Source organism: Eptesicus fuscus, chromosome 12 (assembly GCF_027574615.1).
Source record: "Eptesicus fuscus isolate TK198812 chromosome 12, DD_ASM_mEF_20220401, whole genome shotgun sequence".
Classification (NCBI taxonomy): domain Eukaryota; kingdom Metazoa; phylum Chordata; class Mammalia; order Chiroptera; family Vespertilionidae; genus Eptesicus; species Eptesicus fuscus.
The window spans coordinates 20,860,396-20,877,318 of NC_072484.1; the positions used below are offsets into that span (position 1 = coordinate 20,860,396).

Genomic DNA, 16,923 nt, shown 5'->3' on the forward strand with positions numbered 1-16,923 from the left:
AGCTCTCTCACTCCAGTGTCTCTCTACTACACTGTGTTCTCTCTCTCTCGTACTTTCGTAAAGCTGTGACTTTCAGTGCTTATAAAGATAGAGAGCTACAGAATTGAATGATACAATGGAGTACAGTGATTTTTGTACTCCTATAGTCAGTATTTCTGGAAGTGGCTAGGGAAAGGGGTAAGACCCCTACCCCATTATTGGTATGCTACCTCTCTTCTTCCCTAGAACTTTCTTTAAAACTAAGTAGGCAGAATAATTTCACAAGTCATTAAGCCATCAGTTTATTGGAAGACTTACAAGTGGGTCTCTATAGGGTTAGTAAAGTAGTTCCTTTTTTCTGAGACCTTTAGCAGCTATTTGATTTTATTTATATAAAATAAATTATAGCTTTGATTTTTATTTGCTAGGCGCCTTCCCTTCATTAGACTAAGACTGGGCACATTTTACCAATAACATTAAAAATACACCCAGTTTGTTCCAGACTCCGTGCTCTGTACTGGACTTGGTGATACCAGCAGATACCTTCCAACTCCACAAGTTCTCCATATGTACAAGGGTTTCAAGAAATTTTTTCAAGTTATAGTTTTCCTCTTTTCTGCTCTGTGACTTTAATTTTGATATTGAGAAATGATTATTGAAGAAATGAATACATGTTTACATGCCATAGTTGATAATAAATATAGTTTAATCTAAACAGTTATACATGAATAGATATGAAGTTAGATATAAATATTCCATAATCTTTGTTAGAAACATATTATTGCTGAATCTATTATAATATTTTAGTGAAAAAATTTTTAGATGCCCGGTTCTTAAAAGGATATTAATATCATAATGAATATATTTGGGCTTGCTGGGTCTTCTTCAGCATGCAGGATGATGATTAGCAATGTGCATTCTAAATGCTTCTGTTAAAATGACTCATGTTTTAAATTCCTGGGAATAAACTCAAGTCTGATCTTGATTCCCATATGTTCTATTTATTTTATAGACTTGAATTTTTAATTAAACATACTAATTCAGTAGATAGCCTATTCACATTTGATTAGCAGAAATTTAACTAACAGATTTGCTTAAAAATAGCCCAAGAGTTTTTAGAGGTAGATTGTGGATTTAAAAAGATATTTGTTGAAATTTGGGTGATAAAAACGAACAGGGAGCTATCCTTTTTGCTTTTATATTTATTTGAATTTTCAAAATAACCATTATTTTTAATTAACCAACATACAAAGTGTTTTAAATAATAATTTAAAAGATAGCCCTATTAGTTTGGCTCAGTGGATAGGGCATCGGCCTGTGGACTGAAGGGTCCCAGGTTCGATTCTGGTCAAGGGCATGTACCTTGGTTGCGGGCACATACCCAGTAGGGGGTGTGCAGGAGGCAGCTGATCGATGTTTCTTTTCTCATTGATGTTTCTAACTCTCTATCCCTCTCCTTTCCTTTCTGTAAAAAAAAAATCAATAAAATATATATTTTTAAAAAAGATAACCCACAATGTACTACTTCATACTATTAATAGCACACTGCTATTTCTCAATTTTCTGAGAGAGAAGGCCACCTCTCTTCACTGACTAGCCATCTAAAAGTATTTTCCTCCTTTGAATATCTATCATTTTATTTTTGTCTCTTTTTGCATTTCCTATCTTGAATTATTACTACTGATGTATATGTCTGTTTGTGTCTAATTTCTCTTAATAGATTGTAAAATTTTTGAAGACATAAACTATGTATCTGATAACTTTGATTTCTCCCCATTGCCTTACATAGTTTCCTGAATTTATTAAGTGTTCCACAAATATTTGTTGAACAAACAAAAGAATAACTCATACTTTATAAACTGAACAATTAATTAACTGGTTTAATTAAATTATTTCAATTTAAATGTGATTTGAAAGAAATCGTATTATTTTCCTTCACGTATACACTAAGTGGCCAGATTATTATGATCTCTGAATGCATAATAATCTGGCCACTCAGTGTATATATATATTAGAGGCCTGGTGCATGAATTTGTACATGGGTGGGGTTGGCCAGCCTGGCCAAAGGGAGGGAACATGGGCAGTTGGCCAGCCTGCCTGCTGGTCGAGCTCCTGGTCGAGGGGACAATTTGCATATTAGCCTTTTATTATATAAGATATACACTGAGTGTCCAGATTATTATGCGTTCAGAGATCATAATAATCTGGCCACTCAGTATGTGTGTGTGTGTGTGTGTGTGTGTGTGTGTATGATGGTCCTTGTAATAAACTATATGTGTTTTACATTCAACCTTAGGCTCTTGCTGAAGAGTCCAGTGAAGATGAACTTCCTTCTGATGTTGATATGAATGACCCATACTTTGCTGAAGAAGTTAAAAAAATTGGTAAGCCAGCACACATTTGTAGTTTTCAATTGGAATCTAAAGAAAAAAGGTAACATTGGTTGAAACAATATAAGCTACCCATTCTTTTAAATTTTCTAGTATTTGTATACCTCCCTTAGGGCCTTATAAGTAGGTCTGTCTTGTAGGGCATAACGATTGACCAGATTAAGAAGGATTGGCCTGCTCCCTGTACATGCAAAGAATAATGTCATTGCAGGAGGTTTTGGGTAACATGATTAATTTAACAGTTTACTGGGGAATCCTTTCTGGGAAATATACTTATAGACAGGTTGACTATAAAAGACTGAAAGAAAATGGAATAGTCATCTTCTTGTGTGCTTTCACTGCTTTTTTTATAACGCATCCACTCTAGGTCTCTTTGCAAAGGCTATGAAGAATTGAAAGTATGAAATAAATTTGTTTGTTTAGTGGATATGTTTATAAATTTAAAATATTTACACGGTGTTATGTGAAAGTTTTTCTGCTCAAATATACCAAAACATCCATGTTTCATATTCTTTTTGCATTTATCCTGCTTCATTATAACTGAAAAGCAACTTCCTCCCCTTTTTTCTTGAATTCCCTAAACCAGTGGTCGGCAAACCGCAGCTCGCGAGCCACATGCGGCTCTTTGGCCCCTTGAGTGTGGCTCTTCCACAAAATCCCACATGCAGGCGCGCACATACAGTGCGATTGAAACTTCCTGGCCCATGCACAGAAGTCAGTTTTCGGCCTGGGCGAGTCTATTTTGAAGAAGTGGCATTAGAACACTCAAGGGGCCAAAGAGCCGCATGTGGCTCGCGAGCCGCGGTTTGCCCACCACTGCCCTAAACTATCTGGTATTTGATTTCCTATATCCACGGAGTCTTATTTCCATTGCATATGCACCACTCATTCTTTTCTAAATGCTTTTATTCTTACCTTTTTGGTATGTATAAATGTGTGTGGTAAGGTTCAGGCCAGAGTTGGACAAGTCAGTGCAGAGACCACTATAAGCATTTTCCATTCCCTCTCATGCATTTTGCTTTGCCCTGATCTGAATACCACACACATGAACCCCAAAGGCTTGCTCCTGGAACAACCCCAAGCTGGCATTGTAAAGAGAAGGATTTTATGAAGTTTTCCTGCTTCTTGTCCCTCGTGACTAGTGGGCCAGAATAGTTCTCAACAGGAAAGTCAAAATTGCTCAAAATTATTTCCTGGTTGTTACAGCCTTTTAGCACTGACATTTTATTGATGAAAAGGAGATCAAAATGAATAAAGTCTATTATAGGATGTGAGATTCTTAGGAATTGGAAAGGGAAATGGAAACTTAGCATGTTCTGCTTTTTATCATACCTGAGCGGTCATTTCTAGATGATGATGGATTTTAGTCTTATCCTCTGATTTCAGGAAACCAAGTTTATTATATGGAGAAATGCAAAGCATTATAGTTTCCTTGTTCTCATTCCAAAGTGCTTCATTTGGCATGTGAAATCTGGTCTGATTGCAGAACTCAGGACAGGATTCAAAGAGTAAGTTAAATGATTTGATGGCTTGGAGTAGCTTATTTCTTGGAATCAGCACATTTCAATTGTGAATAAGCTTTTTCTAAAGTTACTGTCAGAAGTTCCAAGTGAAAGTATAGATAAAATTTGCTTACTTTCAATATACTTTTGATTTCAGAATACTGCATAGGAGTAATTATTTATATATGGGCTTAAGTTGTTTTTTTAAAGCAAAAAGAATAATAGAAAGGCTGAGAACTTTTTAATATAAAACCTAGCACTAAAAAATGGTATCTTGCCATGTTTGTTTACTCAGTCTATCAGTAAATACTTTTGAGTGCCTACCAGGTGCTGGGCACTCTGCTAGGCTAGACATACAACAGTAGTAATATAGGCAAGGTTACATCCCTGGAGTCTATAGTTTTAGGGAAAATATGCTAAACTGGTAAACCAATAAGAATATTTGAGAATATGGTCAGTGTTTTAAAGGAAATAAATACAGTAATATAGATGATAAAATGGGGAGGAATAAGGAGAGTAGCTTACTTTACATAGGGTAGGCCAAAAAAAAAAGGCTTCTCTAAGGTGGTGACAATAAAGCTAACACCTATAGAATAAGAAGGAATCAGGCATAAAGAGCTGGGGGAAGAGCATTGCCAATGAGAGAAAAAGTGGGTAGAAAGGCTATGAGATGAGAAAGAACTTGTGGTGGTGGAGAAATTGAGACAGCAGTATAGCTGGAGCATGGCCAGGCTGGGATGCAGGACTGACCCTGCAGGGCCTTGTCCTGGCAATAAATTTGGATGCTATTCTTTTGACAGTGGGAAGTCACTGAAGGGTCTTTAAGCAAGTATGTGACATGGTCTGGTGTATATTTTAACATTACTCTGGTTCCTGTGCAGAGAACAGATTAAAGAAAGGCATTGGTAAAAGCTGGGAGATCGGGATTTTGCAGAGGTCTAGACAGGAGATGATGGCTGGTTTTGATGGCATATCAGTAACGGAACTGGAAGGAAAAAACTGAGTGGGATTTGATATATGTTTGGCAGGTAGGCTTGCTAATTTAGTTGGATAAGGAAGAAATTTAGCATAACTCCTAGATCTTTGGTTTGAGTCTCTGGAAGAATGCTCTTCCACTTACTGAGGAAGGAATGTAGGAACAAAAAGTTTGGGTGGAAAGTAAGGTCTGTAGGTTCATTTTGGATATAATTGCTTTGAGATATCAATTAGATATCCAAATGTAAATATTAGTGTAGGAGATATGCTGAGTAGTCAAAGTATAAATATAGATTACAAATCAGTAAAATAGTCTTTCAAACTATGGGACTGGAGGTAGGAAGCATTGATTAGAGAGGAGAATGCAGGATTGGACTGTCACTCTGTTATACTAGAGAAGGTACTACATGGAAGGTAGCGGGAAAGCCTAAGAAACTTTCGAGGAGCAGCATTAATGTTTGGAAGGATATATATATATTTCAAATCCCATGGTTGAAGACATATATTTTAAACCAGATGGACTTAGCAATTTATGATATCTTTGCCCTAGGAAAGCCCATAGAACTGAACTTAAACTCTTCAAATTAGGGAGGAACTGAGTTCATTGATTGATGCCAGACATGGTGTTTGGCTTGGGTTAGGAGCCAGTTTGAATGCCAGAAATCTTTTCGAATTTTTCCTTCTCTTTTCCGCCCTTACACTATAAACTTGCTATAATTTTTCTATTTTTTGTAAACTTCAAACTTGACATCAAATGAGAATTTCGAAAATGTAATGTACTTAATAGAATGAAGTAAAAGTTCTTGTTTACTAATTGCATAAGCTCCTTATTAAGATTGTTTTTTATGAAGTAGGAGTGAAATAAAGTACATCACATGTAAATATACCCCATTAAAATGTATCCTTTGTCTTGACAACTTAAGATATTTGATAAACCTGCTTGAAAATTTAGTAATATGGTACACATATTTTATTCATCCGGTATGTGAAATGCTTATTGTGTACTGCTCATATCTTGTTTTACAGTTTGCAAATGCTTTTATATTTATTCTGTCCTCTAATCAAACGTCAGCCCACTTTATAGATGAGTAAACTGAAGCTCAAGAAACATAGTTGAATTGTGTAGGACCAGTGGTTGATGGAAGAACCTGAACCCTAATGGGTTCCCTTTACATTTTGTAATTCTCCAAGTATATTGTGTAGATAAGTGGTCGGTAAACTGCAGCTCGCCAGGCACATGCGGCTCTTTGGCCCCTTGAGTGTGGCTCTTCCACAAAATCCCACGTGCGGGCGGGCACGTACAGTGCGATTGAAACTTTGTGGCCCATGCGCAGAAGTCGGTTTTCGGCCTGGGCGAGCTTATTTTGAAGAAGTGGCGTTAGAACACTCAAGGGGCCAAAGAGCCGCATGTGGCTCGCGAGCCGAGGTTTGCCGACCACTGGTGTAGATCAAAGCCAGAGCTAGGACCCATATGTATGAGAGCTGGACATGAGGAATTCCTGGATTTCCAAGCAAAGCCAGCATGCCCAGGTCCAGAGAAAAATTGACAGACTGCATCTGATTATGGGAAAGTGATTTTGAATGCAGGAATTTGCTGCAAAAAGTGAATTGGTAGGGGGTTTACCACTCCTGTCTGGTCAGTACTGAGACCATGTCTGCCCTCCACTGAATTCTCTTAACTAGTCTCTCATAAGAAGTGCTTAACTAAACCCTCTGGAGGAAGGTTTTTATGGGAACAGTTCTATGACATTACAAGTAATGAAAAATAGAATTTCTTTTATAGATAGTCATTTTACAGATCAATTTATTGCAGCACATTTTTTTCCATAGATGTGCTGTGTTACATTTTTTGCTTAAAGGGATAGCAGCCTCAGTAAGGATTTTTTTTAGATTTACTTTTTTTAACTATAAAACTCTTAATACCTGATTTCCAGTCTCTGTTAGTATTCATCTTATTAGAGTCAATCCATATGTACTTTTTGCAGCAGTCCTAAGAGGTGTGTGTGGTTTCTAACTTGCCAAATAATTCACTAAAAAATAAAGATAACTGCAGAATAGGACTTTTATTTCCATCATACTCTTCATTTAACTTAAGTCTGAAAACTTTCCAAAGGGAAAAAGATAAATTAAGATGTGCCCTCTTAATACGGTCTTGTTAACAGTGCAGAAAGGATCTCTACACATTATTTATCTTTTGGCTAAACAGTTCAGTCTAGCACACAGTAAATTCTTTGTGAGCAAAGACATTTTCATCACGCTAAAATGGGATATCATTTTTAACCCTGACCATCTTGGAGCTTCTTTTTTTCCTCCCTTGCTGCAGTCTTCCTTTCAAGTTTATTTTTATGACTTTTCACCAGGTTGTTATAAAATCCGGAACAGTTCATTGTGGGCTCTTTGAAATTATTTCCCACAGCTGTATGTGAAGATCTTTATCTCTGTTATGTATTAATCAGATACAGCCTGATTTTTTTTCCCTCCCACAGAATGATCTTCTATATTTGTCACTTGTCCATTCACTTCAAAAGGAGCTCTTGCCTTGAGAGCATAGGAACTTAGGGTGTGGGAGTCAAACCGAAAGAAAGTGAAACCTTGATGATATATATATACATATACACATATAAAACAGAGAAAAAGGTAAAAATCTTAAAGTGGATACATCATTCCCTGAAAAACATTTGAAATAGGAGCAAGAAAGATTTTCATCCTAGGGAAAAAGGCTGCATACAATAGTATTTCTTCTTAGAAGTGCAGGCAGATGCCTTGGTAGTGTGCACAGTGAACCAGTAGCACTTTCATGCTGGCATGCTCTCGACGGCACGGCTACGTAAGTACAGCAGGGACCTAATGCACACAAAGCAGTTCTTAAAGTCTCTCTACTTTAGGCTTTGAATTTTACTTTGTTACTTCACATCAAAATGCACTTTAAATGGAAAGGGTGTTACAGGGAGAATATTTGATAGCAGAGGAGGGTAGTGTGGTTAACATGTGAGAGCCTGAGCCACAATGCTTGGATGTGAATTATGGTTCTTTCACTTACCAAACTTGAGAAGGAATTATTTAACCTCTCTCTGCTTCAGTTTTCTCATCCACAGAATGGGGATCATAATAAATAATAGAACCTATCTCATGTTATGAGGATTAAATTAGTTAATATAGCCGAAACCAGTTTGGCTCAGTGGATAGAGCGTCGACCTGCAGACTGAAAGGTCCCAGGTTCGATTCCGGTCAAGGGCATGTACCTTGGTTGCGGGCACATCCCCAGTCGGGGGTGTGCAAGAGGCAGCTGATCAATGTTTCTCTTTCATTGATGTTTCTAACTCTCTATCCCTCTCTCTTCCTCTCTGTAAAAAATCAATAAAATATAAAATTTAAAAAAATTAGTTAATATATGTAAAGACTAGAGGTCCGGTGCACAAATTCGTGCATCAGTGGGGTCCCTCAGCCTGGCCTGAGGGATCGGGCTGAAACTGGCTCTCCAACATCCCCCTAGGGGTCCCAGATTGCGAGAGGGCGCAGGCCAGGTGGAGGGACCCCACCAGTGCACGATCGGGGCCGGGAGGGATGCGGGAGGTTGGCCAGCTGGGGAGGAACCATGGGAGGGCTCCAGGGCATGTCCAGCCCATCTTGCTCAGTCCCAATTGACCAGACTCCAGCAGCAAGCTAACCTAATGGTCAGAGCATCTGCCCCATGGTGGTCAGTGCACGTCATAGCGACTGGTCAACCAGTTGACTGTCTGCCCCCTGGTGGTCAGTGTATGTCATAGTGACTGGTTGACCGGTCGACTGTCTGCCCCATGGTGGTCAGTGCACATCATACTGAGCGGTTGAGCGGCCTTAGCATATCCTATTTAATAAAAGAGTAATATGCAAATTAACCATCACTCTGCTACACCCACAAGGCACGCCCATCCACCAATCAGGAGCGAGTATGAAAATTAACCCAACTGGCTGCAGTCACGGAGAGAGCAGGAGGCTTGGGTTTCCCCAGCAATGGAGGAAGCCAAGCTTTCTGTACATCCTGGCCAGCCCAGGCCTCCACTTAAGGCTACAAAGTTTCAATTATAGAAGATAAATAAATCCCAACAAAAAGGGCAGCAGCCACAGAGCTGGAGAGAGCAGGAGGCTTGAGTTGCCCCCGGCGATGGAGGAAGCCAAGCTCCCGCAGCCCTGGCCTGCCTTGGTCTCCACTCAAGGCTACAAAGTTTCAATTATAGAAGATAAATAAATCCCAACAAAAATGACTGCGGCCACGGAGCAAGCAGGAGGCTTGGCTCCGCTCAAGGCTACAAAGTTTCAATTATAGAAGATAAATAAATCCCAGATACCAGGGCCTCCGCTTAGGTAGCTGGGGGGCGTGGCTGGCCTGCAACTCACCACAGGTCCCTCGCCCAGGCCACCCCACGCCCCAAGGGAACCCCCACCCTGATCCAGGACACCCTTCAGGGAAAACCAGCTGGCCCCCACCCATGCACCAGGCCTCTATCCTATCTAATAAAAGAGTAATATGCAAATTGACCATCACTCCAACACACAAGATGGCTGTCCCCGTGTGGTCAAAGATGGCTGCCCCCATGTGGACACAAGATGGCCGCCACAAGATGGGCAGAAGGGGAAGGCAGTTGGGAGGGACCAGGCCTGCAAGGGAGGGCAGTTGGGGGCGATCAAGCCTGCAGGGGAGGGAAGTTGGGGGCAACCGGGCCTGCAGAGAAGGGCAGTTGGGGGGGACCCAGGCCTGCAGGGGAGAGCAGTTGGGGGGGACCAGGCCTGCAGGGGAGGGCAGTTAGGGGGGAACAGGCCTGTAGGGGAGGGCAGTTAGGGGTGACCAGGCCTGCAGAGGAGGGCAGTTAGGGTCAAAGAGGCTGGCAGGGGAGCAGTTAGGCATCATTCAGGCTGGCAGGGGAGTGGTTAGGGGGTGATCAGGCTGGCAGGCAGAAGCAGTTAGGGGTGATCAGGAAGGCAGGCAGACGAGCAGTTGGGAGCCAGCAGTCCTGGATTGTGAGAGGGATGTCCGACTGCCCGTTTAGGCCCGATCCCACTGGATTGTGAGAGGGATGTCCAACTGCCCGTTTAGGCCCGATCCTACGGGATTGTGAGAGGGATGTCCGATTGCCCGTTTAGGCTCACTGGGATCGGGCCTAAACGGGCAGTCGGACATCCCTCGAGGGACACACACACACACACACACACACACACACACCCATGCACGAATTTTGTGCATCGGGCCTCTAGTCATTAGCATATTACACTATGATTGGTTGAATGGATGACCGGACACTTAGCATATTAGGTTTTTATTATATAGGATACTAGAACACTACTACTCCCTGACATAGTAAGTGCTGTGTAAACATTAACCATAAAATTCAGAGACTGTTGTTTCTTTGCTTTGGAAAGACAGAACACAGCTTATTCAAAAAGACAGGGTCCAGCAGTTCAGAGAAGACTGGCATTGTGCGTTAATGCTCTAGAGTAGCACAACATGGCTTTGTAGATTCTGAACCCTCTCTCTTTTCAGACTAGTCTTTCACACCTTAGCACCCTGAAACCAACTCCCTTTGAATTCCTTTCACTCCAATAGCCACAAAATAGGAAGAAAAAATAAGGCATGAGCCTGATCATCAAAGACCCTAGTCAGATTATCTTAACAGTAGCAGCAAACACTTTATAGCAGGCGTCCTCAAACTATGGCCCACAGGCCACATGCGGCCCGCCGAGGACATTTATCCGGCCCGCCGGGTGTTTTTGCCGTTTTGTTTTTTTTACTTCAAAATAAGATATGTGCAGTGTGCATAGGAATTTGTTCATAGTTGTTTTTTTTAAACTATAGTCCGGCCCTCCAAGGGTCTGAGGGATAGTGAACTGGCCCCCTGTTTAAAAAGTTTGAGGACCCCTGCTTTATAGCACCATGTGGCAGGCATTAACTAAGCTCTTAACATGTAATAATTTACTTAGTCCTCACAACACCCTATGAGGTAGGTGCTATTATTATAATCCCCATTTTACAGATAAGGACACAGGTACAAACTACCACAGCTAAAACCCGATGGTAGAGCCAGAATTTAAAGCCAAGTCACCGCTCCAGAGTCCAGTGCCCTTACCTGCTGCACATTCTCCCTCCCATTAGGATAAGGACATCTCAACTGACACCCTGTGGTCTCTAGAAGTCCTGGAGCCCCTGAAAATACAAGCAGTTTTCCAGTCAGGACCAGCTCTTACCATAAGTGATTTTGCCTCATAATTGAGTAGGAAGTTAACCAAAGGTCAAATTTGTCTTGAGACAAGGGGAAGGGTTTTGTTAAACTATTACTTACAGGTAATTACTGTCAAATTGTTATTATAAGGATGAAGTTTTCATTTTGTAGATGAGTTTAAGTAGCTATACCCCTGTATTTTCTCATAAAGTTTTTTTCTTAATGTTTAACTCATTAACCTATCTGCATTTCATTTGCCTGTACATTATGGGGTAAGACAATAACTTGATTTTTTTTTTCAGTAATATCTGATGCTACATCTTATATCCTAAGCTATACTATTGTTTTTCTGTATTATACAGTACAGTATTTTTTGTAGTACATTTTAGTAAACTGTATCACTAGTATATCAAATCTATCTTGTTAATCTTTGTAAAGATTTCCTTGAATGGAATTTTATCTAGAATTTCGTTAAATGTATATATCTTATCATGAATGGATATAGAATTTTATCAAATGCTTATTCTATATGTATTGAAATGATCTTACGGTTTTTCTTCCTCAATTGATAATATTGATATATCACTTTCAAGAGAAATTGCTTTTTTATAATATTCAGTCATCCCATCCAGAAGTATTATATTTATTCCATTCTCAGTAATCTCTCAGTAATATTTTTTTACGTCCTCTAGTTTCTACACATTTATTGATAATATTATTCCTAGATATCTTACATTTTTGTTCCTACTGTTCCTATTGTTGCTGATAGTCTTGTAATTTTTAACCCTCCAATTTTGTTTGGTATAAAAGAAAAGAAGAAATCTGTGAAATCTGCAACAGATGGCCCATCTCCAGAGGAGGAGGCTGAAATAGAGAAACAAAAGGTAAGCGATCATTCATAAGTAATTTAAATGAAGTTCATCTGAATCCCATAATACAGACTTTGCTTTTTATGGTTTATAAAATCCCTAATTTCTCTCATTATTATTGTAAAAATCCTAAGTTTAATGTACAAAAGTAAAGTCTTTTCTTTGAAGTGCAGTGAACCTTTTCTTCAGTGACTCCAAAGACCCGTGGCTGCCAAAACCGGTTTGGCTCAGTGGATAGAGCGTCAGCCTGTGGACTGAAAGGTCTCAGGTTCGATTCCGGTCAAGGGCATGTACCTTGGTTGCTGGCACAACCCCATTAGGGGGCGTGCAAGAGGCAGCTGATCGATGTTTCTCTCTCATCGATGTTTCTAACTCTCTCTTTCTCTCTCTCCCTTCCTCTCTGTAAAAAATAAATATATATATATTTTAAAAAAAACAAAGACCCGTGGCTCAGAGTAATAGGTATTTTTGCTGAGGCAGGAATTGGAGCCAACAACATCCCTATGACTGACATTCACATCTGTATCTGGAGTGATCCTGGCTGGTCACTTAAACTCTGCATTTTAATGGATCTTTTCTGTTCTCCATTTATTGCATATACAGGAATACTCATAGAGTTAAGGAGCACAAAGATGATCTCTCTTATGGAAAATGGCTCGAAAAAGAAAGCCAACTGTAGGTGCCAATGATGAAAGTAAGAGGAAATTAAAGCAGTCTAAAGTAGTAATATTGGAAGATTCACAAAAGTCTGACAGTATACTCTGTATTTTCTCTAGTATACATTATTGATTACTTGGTTCTTTAGGGTTCACATTTAATCCCATCATGTGTCGGTAGAAAATACCTATTTAGTGGACAAGATAATATAGTTCAGAAGCAAAAATTAAGATATATCACTTCATAGAAACATATCAATATTGAAACAATAAAGGCAAAAAAGGCAAAAGAAAAATAAATTTCTTGTTATTAATATACATGTTTAAAGAGTAGTTTGTACCACAAAATACTACGTTTGCTATATTTAGTATCACTGCATTAAAAGACCAAAGTGAAAATGATAAATTTTTATTTGGGTGACTTGGGGACTCATTCCTACAGCCTGCTACCCAGTTACACTAACATGGAATGTGGTCTGGTTTTTAAATACAGACTTTCTCCCGTCTCCTGCTGTCAGTGATGTTGCTTCTGAAGCTTTTACCTGTTGCTTACAGCAGTACAAAGGTCTCTGGGTTTCTTTGTGAGTTTCAGTAATCCACAATCAGTTTACAGATAACAGATGTTATCCTGGATCATTGGTGACTGAGTTCTTCTTTCCTGGAGGGCATTTCATACTCCATATTCCTGTTTGGGGAAGAAAAACATCGTTGTACATTTGAACTTTTTTTCTCTTTATAGGCTGAAATGGCTTTGCTCATGATGGATGAGGAAGAAGAGAACAAGAAACACTTCAATTACAACAAGATTGTGGAGCACCAGAATCTAAGCAAAAAGAAGAAAAAACAGCTTATGAAAAAGAAGGAATTATTAGAGGATGACTTTGAGGTAACTAGGGACAAATGCCATTAGCCTCTTTAAGCTGGTGTTGACTCTAGAGTCAGGTCTGGAGATAAAAATTAAACATAGTGAAAGTCAGCCTTGAGATGTCTTAGGAAGGACCATGAAGCCAAAATTACCATCTTAGTCCTACACAGCCAGTTGAGCACCGGGTGAAATAGCCGGCTTGTATTTTGGTAGCCATGTTGCACTACATTAGGTAGCTTTCAGTGTTAGAATCACATGCAGTGTGATGCTCGTTTGGGAAGGATATGCTGATTGAGCCTAACTGAGAAATAGCAGGCTCATGTCACAGTGTCACTCACTGTGGCCAGTGCAGTAAGCCATGCTTTTTTAATTGCTATATTTTTTGTTTCCATTGCTCTCTCTCTTTTTCTTCTTTTTGCTAAATACATATTCCTAATGACCACATATCCTTATGCATGAGTTTGAGCCCTATGCAGAAAACCTACAAACAGCTGCCAGGAACTAATTAATGACTTCCACCCATTAACGTGGAAGACTAGACCCAGAGAACATGGGGAAATTTTGATTTATTCAGAGAATGGAGAGGAACATACAGATAATTTCTAAGTAGCATGTAGAGGGACTTTGAGGCCATTCTGTAGTGCCCGTTTCTATACTAGTAAGTCACTTCTATGTATGTTGCTTGCACTTTTCAGTGAATGGTTTTCTTATGAAAAGTTAAAGTCAAAAAGAGATTTTCAGTCAAATCTTATTCTGAAAACTGTCTTCACACTTTAATAATCATGCATAAAAACATTTTTGTGAGTGTTTTGTTGGTAAAGGTGGTGATAGTATCACATCTGTTGTCCTTACTATATGTAATGCTACATCCATCTCTAGGTGGACTCATCTGGTCCATGGCGGTGAGTCATGCTCCCTTTCTGCTGGTCACCCCTGTGCCTGGCAGCACTAGAAAGCCTGGCTGGGGTTAAGAGTGTACTCTTAAGTGTGAAACCATGGTGGTTTGGTAGAAAGATAGAAGATAAATTTGGGACTTGTATCTGACCAGACCTTGGTTTCAGGGGTGCCTCCTTTTCCATAGTAGTCTCTCAAATCTTTTGATCTATGAATCACCCTCAGTAGCTACTTTTTTTGGCTCTAAGGTTAAAAATGTTTTAATGTACTTCCAATACAGTGACTTTGCATAAAATTCCAACAGGAGATACCATCTCTGGCTGACTTATCTCAGCCAGAAACAGATTTCACACTGTAAGCGTGGGGCACCACGCCTCAGGAACCACTTCGACAGTCCTTTGTCTATGTGGCCAGTGTACTTACAGGCACATATGTATAGACCACTACAGTTCCCTTCCAAGGAGATTGTCGCACAATTGGAACAGTGTGTTCTGCACATTGTGATCTAAGAGTAGGCCCTAAAAGTCCATTAAAGATCCTGTGGGAAAACAACTTTCTAATGAAGCTATACAAATTATTCACATTTATATTTTATACAGTTAACCACTCACTGACCTTTTTTTTCCAATTACAGTTGACATTCAACATTGTATTAGTTTCAGTGTACACCATTGTGGTTAAACATTTATATAACTTACTAGTGGCCCAATGCACGAATGAAGATTCCTGTGAGAATGGGCCTTCGTTCCCCTGGCTGCCGGCACCGCCTTCGCTCTGGCCGGAGCCACCTTTCCGCTCCAGCCCAGAGCCACCTTTCTGCCTTCCCACGCTGCCCAGAGGCCCCGAGCGGCTGGGGTGACGATGCAAGCGTCCCACCCTGTCCCCGCCGCTCGGAGCCTGTGTATGCAAATTAACTCGCCATACTTATTGGGTTAATTTGCATACTTGCTCCTGCTTGGCTGGTGGGCGTCGCGAAGGTACGGTCAATTAGCATGTTACTCTTTTATTAGGTAGATGAAGTGATCCCCTCGCCCCCCAATAACAACTCATTGACTTAAAATTTGGCCCCATTTCTGGGCCTTTTGGTTTAGTAATTTAATTTCTTTTTATTTTCCTTTGGATTTACAGGTAAACGTTAAGGACGCACGGTTTCAGGCAATGTATACTTCCCACTTATTCAATTTGGATCCTTCGGATCCTAACTTCAAGAAAACAAAAGCTATGGAGAAAATTCTTGAGGAGAAAGCCCGGCAAAGAGAACAAAAAGAACAAGAACTAACTCAGGCAATAAAGAAAAAAGAGAGTGAAATTCAAAAGGAATCACAAAAGAGGTCCATTGATCCTGCCTTGTCGATGTTGATTAAATCGGTAAAAAACAAAACAGAGCAGTTTCAAGCAAGAAAAAAACAAAAAGTCAAATAACTGTATGTTGTTTCTTTTTAGGTTAGGAATGTGATCTCCCTAAAGTTTACAGAAGTGTGGTAGAAAGAATATTTATTGGGAACAAAGCTACCTTTCAAGAATATGAATAAAGTCTTACTCTGACATTGAAAAATGTCTCTTGTATATAATGGTTAGACCTAATTGTGGATGATTGACATATTTGTACTCTGTATTTCCACAGATTAATCGTAGCTAATTCAATTAATCTAAATTATAGTATTTATAAAATACTAAATTTTATATTTTATGAAATTCATACTAGAAGATTATTCTAAAGTAGCTTCTTTTAAAGACTTTACAATTCTATGTGAAAAAATAGAACACAGTGCTGAATTTATTTTTCTAGCCCTAATGGATGGAAGCCAGTAACTTTCTTTGTTGATTGGACATGCTTATTATAGTTGGATTATGAAATTAATTTGTAAATAAAAAGTACTAAGTATTTTTATTATTTTATATATCAGTGATTTATTTTATTTTAAGCATCTCAAACTACTCTCTGGAAAATATCCGAAAAACTTTCTTCTTTAAGGGGACAACTCCATGAAGAAGCAGTTCTAAGTTTTCATTGCTCTGAAATTTTGATGAGCTCTACAATAATTTTTTTTTTTTTTTTTTTAGTAACAAAATTCTTACATCTACCCTTCAGATTTTTGGAATGTTTCGAGAATGGATTTGCTGCTATAGAGTTTAAGGAATCTTAATTTTTTTTTTTAAATTAAAACACACCTTCAAGGCCTGGATCTCATCTAGTCTCGGTTTTATAAACTATTCACTGTCCACTTAGAAGAATTAGGTGTGCTATATAAATAAATGAAAATAGAAACCAAAATGGTCACATGGAACAAATGATAAATATAGTAGCTTTTGAAAGACATAGGAATTGAGCCAGCTTTGTGGTTAATAGTAAATTTGACATTTTTTGGTATAAAAATTCAAGTCTACCAATGTAGTATTGCCCTGACTTGGGATCAAACCCACAACCTTGGTGTATCAGGACAACACTAACCAACTGAGTTACCTGGCCAAAGCAATGTAGTAGTTTTTTTAAGAATATAATTATGTAGCCCTAGCCGATTTGGCTCAGTGGATAGAGCTTCGGCCTGCGGACTGAAGGGTCCCAGATTTGACTTCCGTCAGGGCACGTACTTTGGGC

At 39.3% G+C, this 16,923-nt stretch overlaps 1 protein-coding gene across 2 annotated transcripts in view; it reads left to right on the top strand.

Annotated features, from left to right (window-relative positions):
- Window positions 1–16,210, top strand: part of ESF1 (ESF1 nucleolar pre-rRNA processing protein homolog) — a 68,761-nt gene extending 52,551 nt beyond the window's left edge. For both annotated transcript variants that reach the window (XM_054723808.1, XM_028144810.2), the window contains exons 11-14: window positions 2,276–2,363; window positions 11,851–11,924; window positions 13,305–13,451; window positions 15,453–16,210. In XM_054723808.1, the coding sequence (XP_054579783.1) occupies window positions 2,276–2,363; window positions 11,851–11,924; window positions 13,305–13,451; window positions 15,453–15,746 (603 nt within the window). In that variant the 3' untranslated portion in view covers window positions 15,747–16,210. The remainder of the gene's footprint in view (window positions 1–2,275; window positions 2,364–11,850; window positions 11,925–13,304; window positions 13,452–15,452) is intronic.
- Window positions 16,211–16,923: the final 713 nt, after the last annotated feature.